The 19,214-nt window shown below is 42.5% G+C and overlaps 4 protein-coding genes across 4 annotated transcripts; 3 read left to right on the top strand and 1 right to left on the bottom strand.

The window, feature by feature from the left end:
• Positions 1-333: 333 nt before the first annotated feature.
• Positions 334-3,818, top strand: pbk (PDZ binding kinase). Its single transcript, XM_052053518.1, has 7 exons — positions 334-437; positions 874-1,014; positions 1,085-1,224; positions 1,352-1,521; positions 1,744-1,873; positions 1,956-2,141; positions 3,208-3,818. The coding sequence occupies exons 2-7, from the start codon at positions 875-877 to the stop codon at positions 3,405-3,407; spliced, it is 966 nt and encodes a 321-aa protein (XP_051909478.1). The 5' UTR covers positions 334-437; position 874; the 3' UTR covers positions 3,408-3,818.
• Positions 3,819-3,869: 51 nt separating this feature from the next.
• esco2 (establishment of sister chromatid cohesion N-acetyltransferase 2) lies at positions 3,870-9,767 on the bottom strand. The gene is made up of 15 exons (XM_052053520.1): positions 9,626-9,767; positions 9,066-9,134; positions 8,857-8,975; positions 8,502-8,778; positions 7,955-8,210; positions 7,778-7,884; positions 7,160-7,265; positions 6,994-7,066; positions 6,848-6,890; positions 6,663-6,765; positions 6,449-6,580; positions 6,268-6,357; positions 4,979-5,122; positions 4,506-4,690; positions 3,870-4,277 (listed from the first exon to the last, which is right to left on the bottom strand). Exons 2-15 carry the CDS (start codon positions 9,116-9,118, stop codon positions 4,145-4,147), a joined length of 1,821 nt encoding a protein of 606 aa, XP_051909480.1. The 5' UTR covers positions 9,119-9,134; positions 9,626-9,767; the 3' UTR covers positions 3,870-4,144.
• A 407-nt stretch (positions 9,768-10,174) lies between these two features.
• ccdc25 (coiled-coil domain containing 25) lies at positions 10,175-12,186 on the top strand. The gene is made up of 9 exons (XM_052053519.1): positions 10,175-10,365; positions 10,447-10,494; positions 10,565-10,604; positions 10,791-10,842; positions 10,946-11,021; positions 11,105-11,208; positions 11,287-11,489; positions 11,715-11,760; positions 11,844-12,186. Exons 1-9 carry the CDS (start codon positions 10,341-10,343, stop codon positions 11,871-11,873), a joined length of 624 nt encoding a protein of 207 aa, XP_051909479.1. The 5' UTR covers positions 10,175-10,340; the 3' UTR covers positions 11,874-12,186.
• Positions 12,187-13,253: 1,067 nt separating this feature from the next.
• LOC127592614 (cholesterol 24-hydroxylase-like) lies at positions 13,254-19,058 on the top strand. The gene is made up of 15 exons (XM_052053517.1): positions 13,254-13,466; positions 13,552-13,629; positions 13,698-13,779; positions 13,955-14,028; positions 14,118-14,204; positions 14,613-14,751; positions 14,834-14,947; positions 15,186-15,348; positions 15,452-15,517; positions 17,063-17,135; positions 17,202-17,286; positions 17,428-17,538; positions 17,621-17,709; positions 18,362-18,428; positions 18,517-19,058. Exons 1-15 carry the CDS (start codon positions 13,318-13,320, stop codon positions 18,667-18,669), a joined length of 1,530 nt encoding a protein of 509 aa, XP_051909477.1. The 5' UTR covers positions 13,254-13,317; the 3' UTR covers positions 18,670-19,058.
• Positions 19,059-19,214: the final 156 nt, after the last annotated feature.

The following is a 19,214-nucleotide window of genomic DNA, read 5'->3' as shown; positions in this document are numbered from 1 at the left end:
CTGATAAGTTGAGATCGCCTGTAATTTAAAACTGAATGGCAGTGTTGTCCTCCAGTGTGTATTCGTTTTGATTAGTTTATGTCTATCACATCGTAGAAATGAATTTGTGTAACGTATGCGCAAAGTCACTGAACTCTGGTGGAGAAAAGTTGTATGGCAACTACGATGAGTTACATTTTCGCTGTAAATAATTTAAACTAACCCATATGTCTCATTAATCATCATTACTAAATGTGCAATATAAAGAAAATATATTGACCGTATTTTCATGTAACCTTCGATAGCTTTACTTTTTATTTTGTGTTCATTGACTGGTTAGCGATTTCCGCATTATTTGTCCTTTCAAGGCTTCCGTTAACGTTTCTTGTGACGGCGGCATTTTGAAAGTTCGGCGCGATCATCCCACGTCATTAGTTCCTGTTCACAGTGAAAAGCAGGTAAAAAAAGCGTTTATTTACAGAAACGACAAAACCTTTTGGGAGCAATGTACGCCAACGGCTACTTCTCGGTGGCAATCGCTGTTCGAACCGTATGTTGGGCTCGTCGCTTGTTTTGTTGCTCAGGGAGTGTTAGCTTCATTGCTGATCATTTGCATCAATTGTCAAGACGTCTCGTACGTTTTTTGTGTTGTTTACATCCAATGCACGAATATCTAATGCACGTTTTTGTGTTATAATACGAATGCAAACTTCAAAGCTCAACACAAATATAAAAACATGACACCAAAAACTCCAACAAGCATCATTGGATTCTGACGGGGCTTACTTAACAACAGCAACAAAAAAAACCAACAAACAAACAAACCAAGCACTATATGAAATTAACAAACGGATTAGAATCATAGTAAATTGCCCACGTGTTTGTATTCGACAGCATGGCTGAATTCACCACCCCCCAGATGTCCAGAATGAGAAGTGTCAGAAGCGGGGGAAGAAGCCCCATCCACATACCGGCTTCACCGTTTATGAAGAAGCTTGGCTGTGGAACGGGTGTCAGCGTCTACCTGATGGACAGGTGACAAGTGGCCGTCATGCCATCTTCATGTGAAATCGGCTCACTAGTTAACTCATCGGTTCGATTCCAGAGTAGGGCAGGTCAACGCTTCGCCTTGGGCCATCAAGAAGATCAACAGCAAATGTGCCAGCAAACAGGCTGAGGTCTACCAAAAGCGTCTGAAGGAGGAGGCAAAAATCCTCAAGGGAATCGACCATCCAAATATTGTCGGTGAGAGCCCAAAATCACAACTCTCTCACTAAAATTTTGTTGTCTACATCCCACCCTGCGTTAATGTCCTCATACAATAATTGCAAAGCTAAACTTACCTGACTGATTTCTGGGTGTGGACCTACAGGATTCAGGGCATTGGCCACGGCCAAAGATGGCTCCAAGTGTCTGGCCATGGAGTTTGGAGGAGAGCAGTCCCTCAACGACCTCATCGAGAAGCGCAGAGAAGACCGTCTTAAGGCCTTTCCTGCCGCTGACATTGAAAAAGTGGCGCTTCATGTCGCCCGCGGGCTGCAGGTTAAAAAACATTTTGACTCGTGTTCAATTTTTTGGTAGAATTTCCAAGGTCTTGTGGGCACTACATTTATCTTTCTAATGGGATCACCGGTGTGACCAGTTTTCTTAGTTGCGCCCACCAGCACACAACACAATTCATTGTTGTCATTCTATTTAATAAATATTTCCGCAAAGAAGTTCTGCGATACGCCCTCTCAACGTGACATCGTGTTCCGTCTGCAGTATCTTCACAACGAGAAAAAACTGCTGCACGGCGACATGAAGTCATGCAACGTGGTTGTCAGGGGCAACTTCGACGCCATCAAGATCTGCGATGTGGGCGTGTCCCTCCGGCTGGATGAGAACATGACAGGTAGCGCAACACTGCCGGCGCACAATGTTTTGTTTTAGAGACAAAGAGACTTATGTTTTTTTTTTGGGGGTCGTGGGGGCAGTGTCAGACCCGGAGGTGGAATACATCGGAACGGAGCCCTGGCACCCCAAGGAAGCATTAGAGGGGTGCGAGATCACAGACAAGGCCGACATCTTTGCCTACGGCCTGACCTTGTGGGAGATGATGACCCTGGCCGTGCCTCACATGGACCTGCTGGAGCATGACGATGAAGAGGAGCAGGACGAAGGTAAGATGCTTTGGATGAGCCTGTGGGAAGATAAAAGATGCTGGAAAAGCGAAGAAGCGTGTTGCTCAGAGCCATCAATTAGATGTTGGTGAGCGATTTTAAATGACTGGAATATTGTGGTCATTTTTGCTGTGTCATAAGACGGGGGGAGGGGGGTTATTTGAAGCGGGGTTTTTGTTTGTTCGAGCGTCCGCCGAGATTGAGGTAAATATGCATTATTTTTACATTTAAAAAAAAAATCTATATCAACGCTATGACAATAATACAGTGAATATAAAAAGTGTACACACCCCTGTTCTAATGAGATTTTTTTTGTGATGGCGGGGGGGAGACCAAAATGAATCTTTTCAAAACAAATTTCAAACTCAAATGTTAAAAAGGAGTCAGAACATACTTGGCACTATTTCAGGTGCCTCTGACGAAACCCCAATCAAGCTCAGATGTTCCAGTGGGCTTTTTCTGACATTTTCTGTTCTTTAGCAGAAGGTGGGTGGCCCGGTAGTCCAGTGGTTAGCATGTCGGCTTCACAGTGCAGAGGTACCGGGTTCGATTCCAGCTCCGGCCTCCCTGTGTGGAGTTTGCATGTTCTCCCCGGGCCTGCGTGGGTTTTCTCCGGGTGCTCCGGTTTCCTCCCACATTCCAAAAACATGCGTGGCAGGCTGATTGAACACTCCAAATTGTCCCTAGGTGTGAGTGTGAGTGCGAATGGTTGTTTGTTTCTGTGTGCCCTGCGATTGGCTGGCAACCGATTCAGGGTGTCCCCCGCCTACTGCCCGGAGACGGCTGGGATAGGCTCCAGCACCCCCCGCGACCCTAGTGAGGATCAAGCGGTACGGAAGATGAATGAATGAATAGCAGAAGGTGAAAAAAAATTTGCAGGGGGTGGGGGGGGTAACACTGATTGTTATTTGATACTTTAATAATTCCCTCCACCTTGACTAAGGTGACATATATAACAATCATACTGACCATTGAGCTAGTTCATTACTTGCAATAGAAAATACCCTTGGACAATGAACCACATACTGCTTCACCATTCCTTTATCAACCCCAAATCTCCTTTCAGACGAGGCGAGCTTCGACGAGGACGCCTACTACTCACGGCTGGGCACGCGGCCGCCGCTAGATCCCGAGGCACTGGGCGAGTCCTACAGGAGGATGCTGGAGCTCTTCTACGTGTGCACCGAGGAGGACCCCAAGAGGAGACCTTCGGCCACGCAGATTGTGCAGGCGCTGGAAGGCAACTCGCTCCTTCACCAAAAGTAGAGCAGGCGGTGAGGTTTGAGCATCCTTATCAATGTCTATTTGTCACCGTTTGTCGTCATTCTTGGATACAGTAAACACATTTACCTGCCCGATTACGTATCTGGCACTTCATCGGATACACCGTCACGACACGAGCTCGGTCCAAATTTACGCGGATAGTGCTCAGTTTTGATTGACAGTCGGAGGGGAAATCATTTTTAAAGTTCAATGTGCTTTTTGTGTGCAGGTACATGCACTATGAGAAATATTTAAAAAATGTCTCCTAATGTCCACCTCAAATGATTTTTTTATCACAGGAATTGTTGATCCAGCTCCAATGTGATTGAATTGAAAACGTGTACCGAATTTTCGAAGATTAACTGGTTGCCATATATGCTACATTTACATGATATTAAAGCGAATTTTCTTCCACCGCTATGCGCGTCAAGTCATTTTCCCACCAAAGAAATCAAGTGCAGGGAATTCAAACACCGGTTGTTTATTAAAGGCTTCAAACAGAATCCTCTTCCCAAAACATTTTTTTTTTCCTCACCCCCTTTCAAAAGGACAGGAAAATTCAGTTGTGAAAAGTTGATCAGTCTAAAAGCTGTAAAAAAAATATTTCAGACAGACAAAACATCAATGAGAAGTTATTTCCACATAAACATCTGCAATAAAACTATAGCAAATTTACAACACTCGGCCCTGAGCTGAGAAAAAAAAAACAACACAACGATCGCTTGGCCCGTACGGTCACTTCAGGCGATGAAGTTGTAGACAAGGAAGGTGGGCGTGCCGCAGTACGCCGTCGCAAACTGTTTGCCGTCCGGCGTCGGGTCGGAGAAGGCGATTTCCTCCTTTGTCAGGTGACTGCCGTACATGAAGGTGCTCCTTGAACGGAAGAAACCAAGGTCAACATCGGACTTGAGTTGCTATATTTAGCAACTTTTAAGACTTATCCAAGCAATTATTTTCCCCCAAAACATTTTACAGTCTGTCTTTCGAGTCGGTCTCTATTAAAGTCAACTTATATAAATGAGATGACTAACAGCGACACAATCGCGCAACGTCGATTAGAACACGCCCGGTGGTAACCGAGACCCCAAAATGGCCGCCTACCTGACAGTGTCCAACATGCGGCGGGCGACGCCCTGGCGCCGGGCCAGGCTGAAGACCCACACGCGACTGATGCCGCAAAGCGCCTTCTCTGGCACGGTGGAGCAGCACCACGCCCGGTGCCGGTCCATGAAGTCGTCCTTGGTCATGTCCTTGATCTGATCCGGCTGCTCCAGGACTCTGAAGGCCTACGGGGGGAGACGAGAAGTTGTTCTTCCTCAACCAAACTCATCCAAGCATTCTTCCATCAGGATTTTTGCAGATAGCAAATGGACTTAATCAGGTGATTATTTCATATTGCCAATAATCATATTCACTCGCCTTTTTTTTATGTCATCGAAATGTCCTTCAATAGATCTTAAGTCTTACATGTGATTAATGTCCTTAAAGGCACTTTTTCCTTCAAGCAGAACATAAACCGGAAAAGGACAAAAGTGTTTCAATTTGGCTGGATGCAAAAAGTCAAACCCGCTGACCTGCCGTATGGATTCCGCCACCAGGCAGCCCACCACCATCCGATCGGTGTTGACAAACAAGTAAGTCTTAGCCTGCGAGGGTCTGCTCAGCGTCGCTTGCTGGAAGCCCAACTCGTTGTCCGCGATGAGTCGCACCTCCTCCGCCTGAAAAACAAATCTCATTAGACCGGGTGTCTTTCTCAGGCTTATTTTCACTTTCGATAACCCCGAAAGGTTCACTCGGTCACGGTAGCGTTAACCTCCACAACGCATTTTCCCATCAGAACTCAACAGAGTCCGGCCCCAAAGGAAGTCAAGTTCCTTCGCGTAACCCAGGGGTGTCCAAACTTTTTGCCAAGGGGGCCAGATTTTATGTGGTAAAATGTCGGGGGGGCCGACCTTGGCTGACATTCTTTACATTGAACAACAATATTGTTCAACAAATTTTAGTAAGCCAGTCTGTTTCACATTTCCATTTTTATTTTAATTTCAACAATCTTAAGAATTTCTTTTGGTTCATTTGAAACGGGTATATCACATACAACTGCTTATTCACTTGACTTTTTCTTAAACAGAAGTCTCCTGAGTGCAAATTGATTGATTTGAAACATAAAATGTATCACCATGACTTTTCAATAGTCACAAAACCTTTGACTCGAACAACAGGGAAATGAACAAGCAATACACATATCCACAACTGCAAGGATCATTTGAAATATGACATATCAGTCAATATAAACACGGAGTGATGTCTTGTTAACTCGTGAGTGATGCCCTCTAGTGTCTAAATGCTATTACTCATTTAGTGAATGCTATTACTCATTTAGCCACTAGAGGGAAGCAGTACTCTATGAAACATCACTCACCAGTCTACGAGACCTCAGTCAATGCAACACGTGTTCCATTGCGCCCAACCTGCGGGCCAGACGGCACTGATTTTATGACAGGGGCCGAGGGTCGGATGAAATTCGACCGCGGGCCGGATTTTGCCCGCGGGCCGGACTTTGGACACGCCTGGCGTAACCGTTGTGGCTTGCCGCATTCAGATACTGTAATTTAGATGCGCTGTGACATGAGTCATAGAACTCTGGTTGTCGGGCGGCCCTTTACACTGTCAGCTTCCGATATAATGCCGGGTGCCCAAATTGGCAAAAAATTAGACAAGATTTCGTAAAATGAGGAAACATAACCTTTTCAAAAAAACATCTGGAAACTAACATACAGGATTTATAACGCCTACGAATCAAATTCTTCCTGACAATCGTTTAGTCCTAATTGCTGAACTGCGGCAGTCCCGAGCGGGAACGTACCTTTTTGATGGCGTACTTGGGATCATCTGGCATAACCAGAATGATCTTGCCGTCCCAGAACTCACCCACCACCCTCTCCTTCTTCCAACCCTGGGAGGGGAGGAAAAAAACAAAACAAAGTCTTGACAAGTCATCTTCCTGTAGACAGTTCAATGTTCTCCTCCCCTCCGACGCCGTTTACCACAAACTTGATGGAGTCCAGAAGGCACTGGTGGAACTGCTCATGTTGGAAGTTGTCTTCTGGGTTGTCTGAGCTGTACACCATCCCGCAGGAGCCGCAGGTGGTGGCGCCAAATTGCTTCTGGCCTGCATCCTGGTGGGGAAAGCGTCGAGTGTTTATTTATTTATTTTTAAAGTCGCGTGACCACATGACGTTAAAAAAGAAGCCAACGTACGATGATGAGTTGGTCGTCGTCATGCTTCTCCTTCCTCCTGCGGGTGGGTCGCTCTTTGGTGGATGATGACGGCCGAGTCTTGTCAGCAGGGGAGCTCTTGGAACTTTGTTCCACGGTAAATACGACATTGTTGGATTAGCATGACGGCGGCGATTGCAAACATTCCAAGAAAGAATTTGTCTCACCGTTTAGTAGCTGATCCGAAAATGGGATACACAGCTGGAGATTCTGGACCGGGGGGAAAAAATATTTTGGGTTCGCTTGGGCAGGATAATGCGTGTGAAAATTATAGCTCATACTTTTTATCGTGCGGTTTATTTGCGGCGCTTACCTTTGGGCGGCGTAGAGGTCGGACTTTTGGGAATCGCGTCTCTGAGGTCACAAACGGGCTCGGAGCCGTCATCCTGGTCGCGACAAATCAAACAAAAATATTTACACATATGAATAGTAAACAATTAAACTCAATTTGGACATTTTGCCACGCTATGCTAAGATACCTGAAAAGCAAAAGATGAGATTTGAGATGTTGGAATCGGAGTCCTTGTCAGCACAATTTTTAGCTCCTTTGTGATTTGGTGATTAGCGGTCATGGCTTGAGGGGAACTGAAGGGAGGGGGGAAAAAATACAGAATATTTTGATGACTAGATTTCGCTTCACAAGAGGGACGGACACGACGACATTTGTTGAGTTTTGAGTATGTCGAAGATAAAATGTTTAGATGCCGGAATAGTATCAATTAAAGCTGCAGTGAAAATGGCGTCTTAGCATATTGGGAGGCATGAATGGAATGTGGATGTTTTTTACTAGGTGTTTGTAAATTTTTACCAACTTCTTGGCCTGTTAAAAGCTCCAAAATGGATTTAGCTGCCAAAACAAAATTAAAACGGCAACCAAAATTGCAAACTCGGACAGGCTTGGTCAATCCCGCCAAGGATTTCCTAATCCACACAAATTTGATGAATTTCCAAGTATGTTGAAGCCTTTTAAAGGGATATTTAGTTGCCGTAACAATAAGAATTAAAGCAGCGGTAACCATTCCCAGGCTTGTTAGGTTGTGCGGGTGTTCCTAATCAAGTGACCAGTGAGCGCACATCGGATTAAAAAAAAAAAGCACCTCGGCTGCTCTGGCGGCAGGTCGCTCTCACAATCAAACAATTCCAATTCCGGGTCATACTTTCTCCTGGTCGGCTCAATTTTTTTGTCCACGGGTGGGATGGCAATCTGAAGACCACAAAAATAATAAAAATACATTCTCGTTTGAAATCAAACGTGATCTCTTCTCCATCGTTACCTTTGCGGGATTTTTCTGCGTTTGATTTCTCTCTGGCTGGCGGGCCACCGCCGCCGCTTGACTCATAGACTTGTCTGCTTTGACCGCAACTTTGCCTTTGGCCTTTGCGGCGGACATCTTCTTGTACATAGACGACGGTTTCTTGGCCGCGCTGAAGAAGGCGGCACCCACCAATATCTTGGCTTTGGGCTTCTTCATGCCGCTGAAGGTCATGGTGATGGCCTTTTTTGGCTCAGATGCCTTCTGGTTGGCATTGCTGAAGTAAAAAAAAAAAAAAGGTCAATGTTATACAACTCTTGCGGTAGCAAAACTGCTTGGTGAGTGACGTGGGTGTCAGCCAGTTGGGGTAACAAAAAAGGCTTACTGTGAAAAATGTTCAATTTTATTTCAAGGTCATATTTGATTTGGGATTTTTATTTTTTTCGAGTTTCTTAAATACAGTTATTTTCTTTTGAGACTTCTGGAAAGGCTAAGAATGTAATGGTGTCAGTTTTTTCCCCCAACAGCAGATAAGACCAGCGCCTTGTGTTCATCCTCTTGCACAAACCTGCTCCAATTCATCTTGGACAGCCTGATGGTGTTGTTGGACTCTATGTAGTTTCTGATGCTGGACGCTGTCGCCGCCTTGGCCTGCTTGCCTTTTGCCGCCTTGACCTGCTTGCCTTTTGCAGCCTTCTTGATTTTCGTCTCCGCTTTCTTGACCTGTCGCGTAGAAGGAGGTGGAAGTGACTCCTTCACTGCCTTCCTCTCTAGAGGTGTGAGATAGACGCTCTTTTTCGTCCCATAGAAGGAGCTAGTCATCGTTGCCTGCTTGAGCGGAAAGCCTAAGGAGAATCACGGAGAGAGCCGTTGTTCAAATAGACGATTCCTCTAAGTTCTTCTGTCCTCCAACGCGTTAATACCTGCTGCTTTACGAGGAGAGTTCCTTGGCGACGGGTGATTTTCTTTGTTCAAAGATGCATTGGCATCCATCTTCTTCCTGGGAGAGCTCCTCTTGATGGGGGATGCCTCCGTCTCACTCCTTTTGACCAGGTGACAGCCAGGAAAAACAAACAAGTGCATCAGATTCAACACCTCCTTTGTCTCCACAAAACGCTGATAAAATGCTCACCTGTCCGAATCCATAGAGGACAGTTTTCTCTTCCGAGTGCTCATGGGCATCATTTTGTCAACCGTTCACCTGCACGTGGACAATTATTAAGATTATATAGAACAAAAATACGATTCATCATGAAGAAGATAGGTCGAGGAAGACAAAGATCAATCCAACAGACAATATTAGACATATTTCAAGTCTTTCTATTACTGGAGACAAAATACATTAAGGATCGTTTCTTGACTTTATCCTAACGTTAACCTCGAAGAAAAACTGCTTTATTATACGCTGTAAATAAATAATACCGAACCGTTCATGAGCTCAAAGGTTGCGACGACTAATGGCGGCATTATTTGAAGAGAAAAAAACGCCATGTCGGATTTCCAAGCAGAGAATTTGAAACACACTGCGATTGATATCAAACCAAACAAGAGATGAGCGCTCACAGTTGATATTTTAAACGTAAAAAATCATTTGAACACATCAACCTCGAGAGAAGCGCGTCGAAGTAAAATAGCACGCTATTGCTACAACACGATGATCTCAAACGACGAAACAAGCATAGGATATCGTACCTAAAACGCCTTTTAGGTTGAGGAGAATATAATCGAACTTTCAGTGGTGGAAATGTCAAATAGGAGAGAAACGATCCGACACTGGCGATTCTCCTTAGCCGCGTTTCCTTAATGTGTTTTGAAAGGCGCGCGCAGATCAATGCTGCGCAATGGAGATTCGCGGGAATTACCACAAACACATCTGGTTGATTATTTGATAAATTAAACATCAAGATGCCGACAATTATGCCTTCGTTTGAAATGTTTATTGTTTTTAAAAATTATGATTATCATTATTTGGTGAAAACATGGTGGGATAAACTAAACAGTAGTCTAAATGTTGAATAGTACTTTTAATGTGAGGGACTAAATCTAGTGGTTCCGGGGCATTGTCAGACAACTTCCGGGGTTTATTTTATAAAACTGCTGACGTGCTTTATCTGAAAATAGAACATTAAGAAAAGGGTCTTTGAAATTGTAGATTAATAAACTGTAAAATATGCGTGAAAACACAGTCGAACTCAATATATCAAATTTTATGGTCAGGTCAATGTAGAATTTATTTCCGTGGCTCTGCCGGGTAACAACTTCCGGGTTCAACCTGCAACTCCATGCGCGAAATGACAACAAAGTCAGTCAGGAAATAGTCCCACTTTAAAACCAACATATTTTATTTTCTGAATACAATTCTACGTTCATAATTCATTATCTGGTCACTTTTTAAAATCTCCTTAAAATGGTGTTTTACTTCACAAGTGCCGGTAAGTTTGTAGCCTTGTTAGCGATTAGCCCGCGTTGCTCCACATATTTATGCTCACGATTTGCTGTCTCTGTTGTGTTAGTGGTGGAGCCTCATTACACCATTTACATGGGAAAAGACAAGTATGAAAGTAAGCTTACACACTCAACATTTATGGATTTATAGTTACATTTTCACTGAATCAACTACGTTACACTCAGACGAAGATCTCATCAAGTATGGTTGGCCTGAAGACATCTGGTGAGTTTTCCCACAGGCACAAAAATCTAAATACAGTATTGTCCAAAGTAAGCATTGACATTCAATTGTGTTCTCAAATAAATGACGTTTTTCCTCGATATCTTAATGTACTGAGCTGCACCCGTTCCGATTGAACTTATAATGGGACTTTTTTTGTCATAGTAATCAAAATATTTTTTGTGCCAGGTTTCATGTGGACAAATTGTCCTCAGCTCACGTTTATCTTCGCTTGCCAAAGGTAAACAGATGACTTTATCATTATTAAATATTTGTCTAATAACTTGTCTTTCTTATATTGTTCCATATTTGGACTCATAAAATGCTCTGTTTGGCTGTTTTAGGGTGTGACTATCAATGATATTCCTCCGGAGGTTTTGATAGACTGTGCACAGCTGGTGAAAAACAACAGCATTCAAGGTCTCACTGTCATAGAAATATGAAAATCTTAAATGTTCCTCAAAAAGTGTCTGGTGAGTGTGGATTTGTGCGTCGCCTCGCAGGCTGTAAGATGAACAACATCGGCGTGGTCTACACGCCGTGGTCCAACCTGAAGAAGACGGGGGACATGGACGTGGGACAGATCGGCTTCCATCGACAAAAGGAGGTCAGACGAATCGAGGTTACACTTGTCGGCGCCTGAATGTCTTTCATCATGATGTTTGTGTTTTTTTTGTGTCTTCAGGTGAAGACGGTGGCCGTGGAAAAGAAAGTCAACGAGATCGTGAACCGCTTGGAGAAGACCAAAGAGGAACGCTTTCCTGACTTGGCGGCTGAGAAGGAGTCGAGGGACCGTGAGGAGCGCAACGAGAAGAAAGCTCAGCTGCAGGAGCAGAAGAGACGCGAGAAGGACGAGCAGAAGAAGAAGAAGGAGATAGACGAGCTCAAGTCAGTAGTCATGCTCTTCCTTCGCTTTCAGACAATAGCAAAAAAGTCATTCAATTAATTTTTCTCACCCCCGGCATCCACCCCAAAAAGATTATGATATTCAAAATGTGTTTTTACAATAACAACAGAAATAAGAAATATATTGAACAGAGCATCTGTACAACCTTTTTTTCCCTTCCCAAAAATCGACTTTTATTTTATCGCATTGTCATTTCTCTCATTCAGGTGCTACACTTCCCTGATGAAAAGCGAAAACATGCAGACCAACGAGGTGAGCGCACTTAACTTGCTCCACTCATCCAGGCTTGTCATTTTAAACAACGATTTTATGTGGAAAAAAACATCCCTGTGTAGGAGGGCTACGATTCCGACGACTTTATGTGAGGACGACATCAAGAACAGCTAACAAAATGAAACAACGACGTAAAAAAACACACACACACAAGGAACCAGAGCAGTGGCAACACTGCCCCAAACGAACATGGCTGCCGCGTCCTGGAGGGTGTACGCCGATAAAGCTCCACGGGACAAGCTGAGGAGCATCTGGGGGAGGGGGGGGCATAAAACGGATCGTGCCATTTTGATTGATGCTGCCGACTGATTGGTTGCACTTTTTTTTTTTGCATGTCAAGTGTTTACAATCAATGCTGTTTGACAATATATTTTATTTTCATGAGTCCTTTTAAAATCCATTTTTATGCATTTTTTTCCAGAGCTCATCAGCAGGCCTTCCATGTAAGATAATAAGATAAGATAAGATATCCTTTATTTGTCCCACAATGGCGAAATTTATGTTTTAGTTTCCAGAATCAAAATACCTGTTCATATCAAAAATCCCATCCCAATTAATACATTTTCTATTAAATATCTTGTACATACTCAGTCTGGCCTCTGTCTAAGTGAAAGTTTAAACACGTCATGGAGAGATAATTTGGTCTGACTGTAACCAGTGTGTCGAACTGCGTTGTGTTTAAAAATAGTGACAACCTGACGATGACGGCAAAAACCACGTCCTCTCATTAATTATGGTGGTACAGCGTGTGGACATCACGAGAAAAAGGGGGGCACACATAAACACAACATATCTGGCGAAAACAGCAAAAATAATGTTCTCCTGTCAATTATGGCGATACAGTCCCCACATAAATTATACACAACAATGTATTAAAATATTAAAACTTGGAAGTGAAATCAAAAAGTTTCTCCAGCTCTAAAGATGCTTATTTCCCCATGTGCATGAAGAGAAAAGGGGAGAGTCAAAGGCATGAGTACAATTTCAAAGAGGCAGTGCCACATTCATTACTGAAATAGGGGAGCACACATTTTTTGTTTGTTTTGTCTCAAATTACTCGAGTACACGCACAATTTAATTCAATGGACTATTCCGTTGGACTTGATAGTGTTCACTGGATATCGGTGTTGGATCGATGTATATATTACGTTACGTTTATCAAAAAATAGAACAAGGGGGTGGAATTGCGTCAATTTCAACTTAACTGTTGAATTAATCTTTTTTTTAAATAAATTTTTGACTTAAAGTTGAAGGCCTTTAAAGGCTTTCAATACGTGCCCATGCCAACAGACCAGAACTTTGAACCAATTCATTCATTCATGAATATTATCATATAATTTTAATTAATTTTACTGCACTAGCGCTGATAAGAAGTTAAAATGAAAACAATACAGCCATGGACATCAGTTGTCCGTGAGAGTCGCATAATAATGACGTTACACGAACGGAGGTTTTTTTTTTTACGAACGGAGTTCGGCAACTTCCCTATGCAGAAAGACCGATGAACTTACGCCGACGAGTTTTGATGATTAAAAAATGGCATTTTTAACTTTTATTTTCACCTTGGCCTGGCATGCGCTCGGTTTACTCCTCATTCTTCTGTTTTTAGCGTTCCTCTGCTACTGCGTCTACATCAAGTACATGCACCTGAAGTATGACCACATACCTGGACCTCCGAGGGAAAGGTAAGGGGAAAAAACTTGGGTGCCAAACGCTCACCTCAGTTTTTGTTGACCTCTTTTTGTTTTTGTGTGCTTTATTTTTTTTAAGTTGGCTCTTCGGACATTCCCCGGTTTTTCAGAGGACAATGAAAAACGACGGTCTTCTGCACGACGTTTTACTGGAATGGTAAATATGTTTTTTATATTTTTTCACAGTTATCGTTGACACGATCATTATTGGTGTTACGTTTAAAGGGCCGAGCGTTATGGAGCAGTGTACAAGCTCAACCTGCTGCATCACGTCATGGTCGTCGTTATCTGCCCCGAAACGGTCAAGGTACAGTCACTTCACTCCAAGTTATCAAATATGCATAATAAAACATATGAACATATTAAATTAAATCCCTTGATGGTTTTCCCACATACGTAACTGTTTTGTCGATATGGTTTGATTTGATGACTCAAAAAAAAAAATGTCACCAGTGTTGTTGTTTTTTTTAAAATGCATTTAGGAACTCTTGATGTCCTCTAAGTATCCCAAAGACCGATTCCTCCACACACGCCTCTTCAGCCTGTTTGGTCAAAGGTGAATTGTGAAGTTAGACACGGATACATAACAAATAAATATATACTGCATATAGTGTATAAATATTTGTCATTGCTTGTGATTTGCAGGTTCTTGGGCAATGGTCTGGCAACAGCAAGGAACCATGATCAGTGGTATAAACAACGGAGGATCATTGACCCTGCCTTCAGCAGCCTGTGAGTTACTTTTGCACAAACCTAATCTGTGCTTTAGCAGACAAATAACAACAGCTGTGTTTTTAGTATTCTTACATAAAATAGGGTGTAGCACACAAGCACGGCAGTAAACCACACAAGAATGCAGTCAAACACGGTCACGTCCTGATGAATGTGATGTGATCTTACCTTCTAAGGATAACAGCCACACCGCACAATATAGCGCAATACTTTACGTTGAAAAAAAAAAAGGACACTGCACGTCTCACACACACACACATGCGCAAGCAATGCGGTGTGGAATTAAATTTGGGAACGTTTCGCTTTTTTTCTTTTTTTTTAATTGCTGTTATGTTTACGTGCAGAAGGGAACTGGTGTGTGCAGGCAAATTAATATCCGCCTCAAAATGTGTGCTGACACACCTGCAGGTACTTGAGGAGTCTGACGGGCACGTTCAACGAGCGAGCCGAGAGACTGATGACCAAACTGGCCGACATCGCTGACAAAAAGTCGGAGGCCCGCATGCTGGAGTTGGTCAACCGAGTCACCTTGGATGTCATCATCAAGGCAAGGCCAATTATGAAAAAAAAAAACAACAACAACAATTATTTTCAGGGTTATCTTTTAAAATGGAGGTTTGTTTACCCAGGTGGCGTTTGGCATGGATTTGGAGCTGCTGGAGGACAGCTCATTGCCTTTCCCCAAAGCCATCGAGACCTGCCTCCAAGGGATGATCTTAAACACACGTAACATCTTTTTTCGGGTACAGCAAAGGTTACCTTTTCTTTTCATCGCCACATAGTGAAATTTGGACGCACTCTCGAGCCCTGGAATAGCCTGGCGGACCCCAAAATTTTAAAAAGGACTGCGGGGAAACCCTAGTAGACAATAAACCAAAATCATACTTGCACATAGGCTCCATCTTTACACGTGCTTGGATGTAAATATGTCTACTCACACAAACGTATGACAAATACAGAAATGTCCCGACTGATTTCCAGTTCCACCCCAAAAACTGGGCCTTTGTGGAGGAAGTGCGCGCCGCGTGCAAGCTGCTGCGCTCCACCGGCAATGAATGGATCCAAAACAGGAAGCTCGCCCTCCAGAGCGGGGCCGACATGCCCAAAGATATCCTCACGCAGATCATCAAGTCGGCCGGAAAAGGTCGGCTATTGAAAACAAAAAGTCTTGGCTTCGCTATGCATGAAGTGTTGAAAGCTGTGGCTAAGAATATTTGCCTTTTTTTTCTTTTTCTTTTAAACGTCAGAGGAAAACATGACCAAAGAAGACGAAGAGTTCATGCTGGACAATTTTGTCACCTTCTTCATCGCCGGTGAGACTTTAATCCGATTCAAATCATGTGGGCCGTTATCGTTGTCATGGTGATGCTTTTGAATGACATTCCCTTCCCGATTCACTAATCCAGTGACATGCCAGTAGAAGAAAGAAAGTCACCTCACTTGCGAACATGAGTCATTTGATTGAACACTTAGCCCAGCTCGGCGGCCCGGTAGTCCAGTGGTTAGCACGTTGGCTTCACAGTGCAGAGGTACCGGGTTCGATTCCAGCTCCGGCCTCCGTGTGTGGAGTTTGCATGTTCTCCCCGGGCCTGCGTGGGTTTTCTCCGGGTGTTCCGGTTTCCTCCCACATTCCAATAACATGCACGGCAGGTTGATTGAACACTCTAAATTGTCCCTAGGTGTGAGTGTGAGCGTGAATGGTTGTTCGTCTATGTGTGCCCTGCGATTGGCTGGCAACCGATTCAGGGTGTCCCCCGCCTACTGCCCGGAGACAGCTGGGATCGGCTCCAGCACCCCCCGCGACCCTAGTGAGGATCAAGCGGTTCGGAAGATGAATGAATGAATGAACTTAGCCCAGCTCTTGACTCATCTTTTTTTTTAAATAAATAATATTGGCAAAATACAATAAAAAACATAAGACATCTGGGATAAGCTCCAGCACACCCGCGACCTTCGTGAAGAGAAATGGATTAAAAAATGGGTGGATGGATGAATTTTCTGATTAATCCAATTAAAATAAGTATTTTTTTTCATTAACTCATTCACTCCCAAAGACGTTTTTTAAACGTCTTTTCAGACTTGGTCCAGAATTGGCTGGTTCTGAATGAGTTAATATTATTCTTTTAACCCTTGGGTCCTTCAAATGAAAAAAAAACCCTAAGTTACGCATTTTACAATTTTTGTAATGATGTATTTTGTGTTATACAAACATTCTTTTTTTTTTTCAAACACTCAAAATGTTCAGAGGCATCTGTGCTATCCATACATATATAGTTTTTATTAGTTCTTTGGGATTTTTTATTCTTTATTTTTTGCAAAAGGGAAAAAAAAATTGTGTCTGGAGGTCCCAACCAAGCCCTACTACAATCCCGACCGGACGTGTTCATGTAAAATGCATTGGTTTGAAGCCTCCTGCAAAAAGGCAAACTCATTTGCGATCCTCTGGCGCCACCTAAAAGTTGCACAATTGGAATGACCTCAACCCAACAATGTGGCATGAATACGTTTGTCCAAGCGAAAACAAAGCGATTGACGTAAAAATCGCGTGAAATGCATGTTTACGATGCATTCAAAAATATGAATTATAATCGGTCTCTGGTGCAAAATATGTAAATTGTGAAGATTACGGAATCAAAACCTTTTTTATTATTGCTGCAATGCCTGAGAATTATCAGCCGGTGACGTCATGAAATTTAGGCCATTTTAGAACCCTCCAATACATTTCAGCGCTCTCATGTTTTTCCGAATGCCTTTGATTCAAAGACATAATTTTACATTTATCGCAAGCGGTGGACTACGAGGGTTAAAAAACTACTTTTCAAGGATCTTATTTTATTCATTATTTTCTGCTCATCCAGGACAGGAAACCACGGCTAACCAGCTCGCATTTTGCATCATGGAGCTCGCCAGGCATCCTCACATCATGGAAAAGTGAGGAAAAAAAAGTCAAGCAAAACGACAACAGATTCCCCGGTTGTGTTTTGTTTTGTTTTCTAGAGCTCAGAAGGAGGTGGACGACGTCATCGGGATGAAGCGGGAAATTAGCTACGACGATCTCGGGAAACTGGTTTACCTCTCGCAGGTACGCTGACGGGGGATGTTAAAATCTTCGAATTGTAAAATCTTCCGCTTTGAATCATAAAAGTGTCTTGTATTTTCCCCATGATGATGTTGCGAGTCTACATTTTTGAAACATAGAAAATATTCTATAATTTCATTCTAGGTTCTTAAAGAGACGTTAAGGATATACCCGACAGCTCCAGGAACGTCCCGTGAGCTCGTTGAGGACATCGTTGTCGACGGCATCCGCATTCCGGCCGGAGCCACCTGTCTCGTAAGGCATTGACCGTGGAAAAAAAAAAAAGTAAAATAAGAATGACTGACGTTTTTGGGGGGGGGGTCCGGGGGAAATTTAGTTCAGCTCGTATGTGTCCAGCAGAATGGAAAGGTTCTTCAAGAATCCGCTGGAATTTAACCCGGATCACTTTCATCCAGACTCTCCCAAGTAAGGATTTTTTTCTTCTTCTTGTCACATTACTACTCTTTGGAATGGTAAAAAAAAACAATTCAAATAGGTTTCATCGGAAAAAAAGAAAAATGAACTCGTGACTAGGGCCTGAATTAACTATTAAAATCTACATCAGTCAGCAATTTTTTTCTTTCATTTTTTTTCCAGATTTATTTGGTTTACAAAACAAGATCATAAATTCTCCTTACACCCTAAAAAGAATCAGCGAAAAAATGATTTTTTTACAGCTTTTTTATTCCTTTAATTCATATACAGTATTTTATTGTTGTTAGATTAATTAATCAGGTATCGCAATTTTATTCTGCCAAATATTGGAATCAGCATATTGCAATGTTTTATTTAAAAACAACTCATCTTTTTTTTGGATGTTATTAATAATTTGATCTCATGATATCCCAGCTTTTCGAGTTAACAATAAATACACTAACAATTTGCACAAGATTTTGACTTTTGTTCTTCAAATTACAACATTGATATTTGATTTTTTTGTGTTTAAAAAAAAAAAAGAGAGAGAGAACGTTGTAGATGTAGAAATCCGTATCTCTTTTTCCTGGTTTTTGACTGACCTGTCTTTGTATTTTTCCTATTCAAATGAAAATTACTTTTTGGTCCCACCACCACCACCAAGGCCTTATTACTGCTACTACCCTTTTTCACTTGGCCCGCGATCCTGCCTGGGACAGAACTTTGCACAGGTGATGACAAAAAAAATAAATACAAATCCACTCAAATTTCCCATTAAGGAGCAACGCTGTGAGTACCTTGATGTATTATTGTCAATAGATGGAAGCTAAAGTGGTGATGGCCAAGTTGCTGCAGAGGTTCAATTTCGCCTTGACGCCGGGGCAGAGCTTTGACATCCGAGACCTGGGCACGCTGCGCCCCAAGGGCGGCGTAATATGCACCATCACGCACAGGAAGCACTACTGCCAATGAATGTCCAACCTGTCGGCATCACACCAAAACACCTTTCAAAGTTGTTCTTCAATCCAAGTCAGTAAGCCAAAAGAACGATTAGCTATGCCAAATTGATCAATATATTCTTTACTTTCAGATTTTTGTTGAGCTTCATTATCAGATGCCGCAGAGTCAGAAACTCAATACAATGAAAAGCATTTTATCGTTAACATGTTGTTGTTGTTGTTGTTGATTATGAATCCAGTGGAATTTGTCCAACATTATTAATCAATATAATAAACAGATATACTGTACTATTAATGAAATATGAATATACTTGATGTATAAATCATGAATATTTTTTGTTTTGCCTGTAATTCTATAATGCTGTTATAATGTATTTTAATGAAATAAAAATCTATTTTGAATTTTCATTATTTTTGAAAAAAAAATAAGGTACTGTACTTGACTGGTTCGTTTCAATTCATGCAGTTACTTAGAGTGACCACCAGATATCAGTATTGGTCTGGTCAAGAAATATGTTGACATTTATTGTTTTTGACATGAAAACGTAAGCAAGTTGG

Source organism: Hippocampus zosterae, chromosome 19 (genome assembly GCF_025434085.1).
Source record: "Hippocampus zosterae strain Florida chromosome 19, ASM2543408v3, whole genome shotgun sequence".
NCBI lineage: Eukaryota > Metazoa > Chordata > Actinopteri > Syngnathiformes > Syngnathidae > Hippocampus > Hippocampus zosterae.
The sequence above is the reverse complement of the archived record's forward strand: the minus strand, read 5'-3'. Positions and strand labels throughout refer to the sequence as shown.

Bases quoted from the DNA above. Each gene is read 5' to 3' on its own strand.
- pbk (XM_052053518.1), top strand. From the start codon at position 875: ATGGCTGAATTCACCACCCCCCAGATGTCCAGAATGAGAAGTGTCAGA. The intron at 1,015-1,084 runs GTGACAAGTGGC...GTTCGATTCCAG, and splicing joins AGCGTCTACCTGATGGACAG to AGTAGGGCAGGTCAACGCTT. The intron at 1,225-1,351 runs GTGAGAGCCCAA...GTGGACCTACAG, and splicing joins CGACCATCCAAATATTGTCG to GATTCAGGGCATTGGCCACG.
- esco2 (XM_052053520.1), bottom strand. From the start codon at position 9,118: ATGATGCCCATGAGCACTCGGAAGAGAAAACTGTCCTCTATGGATTCG. The intron at 7,067-7,159 runs GTATCTTAGCAT...TGTCGCGACCAG, and splicing joins TCTCATCTTTTGCTTTTCAG to GATGACGGCTCCGAGCCCGT. The intron at 6,766-6,847 runs GTGAGACAAATT...CGTGGAACAAAG, and splicing joins TTCGGATCAGCTACTAAACG to TTCCAAGAGCTCCCCTGCTG.
- ccdc25 (XM_052053519.1), top strand. From the start codon at position 10,341: ATGGTGTTTTACTTCACAAGTGCCG. The intron at 10,495-10,564 runs GTAAGCTTACAC...CGTTACACTCAG, and splicing joins GGGAAAAGACAAGTATGAAA to ACGAAGATCTCATCAAGTAT. The intron at 10,843-10,945 runs GTAAACAGATGA...TGGCTGTTTTAG, and splicing joins TTTATCTTCGCTTGCCAAAG to GGTGTGACTATCAATGATAT.
- LOC127592614 (XM_052053517.1), top strand. From the start codon at position 13,318: ATGGCATTTTTAACTTTTATTTTCACCTTGGCCTGGCATGCGCTCGGT. The intron at 13,780-13,954 runs GTACAGTCACTT...AAATGCATTTAG, and splicing joins TCTGCCCCGAAACGGTCAAG to GAACTCTTGATGTCCTCTAA. The intron at 14,205-14,612 runs GTGAGTTACTTT...ACACACCTGCAG, and splicing joins GACCCTGCCTTCAGCAGCCT to GTACTTGAGGAGTCTGACGG.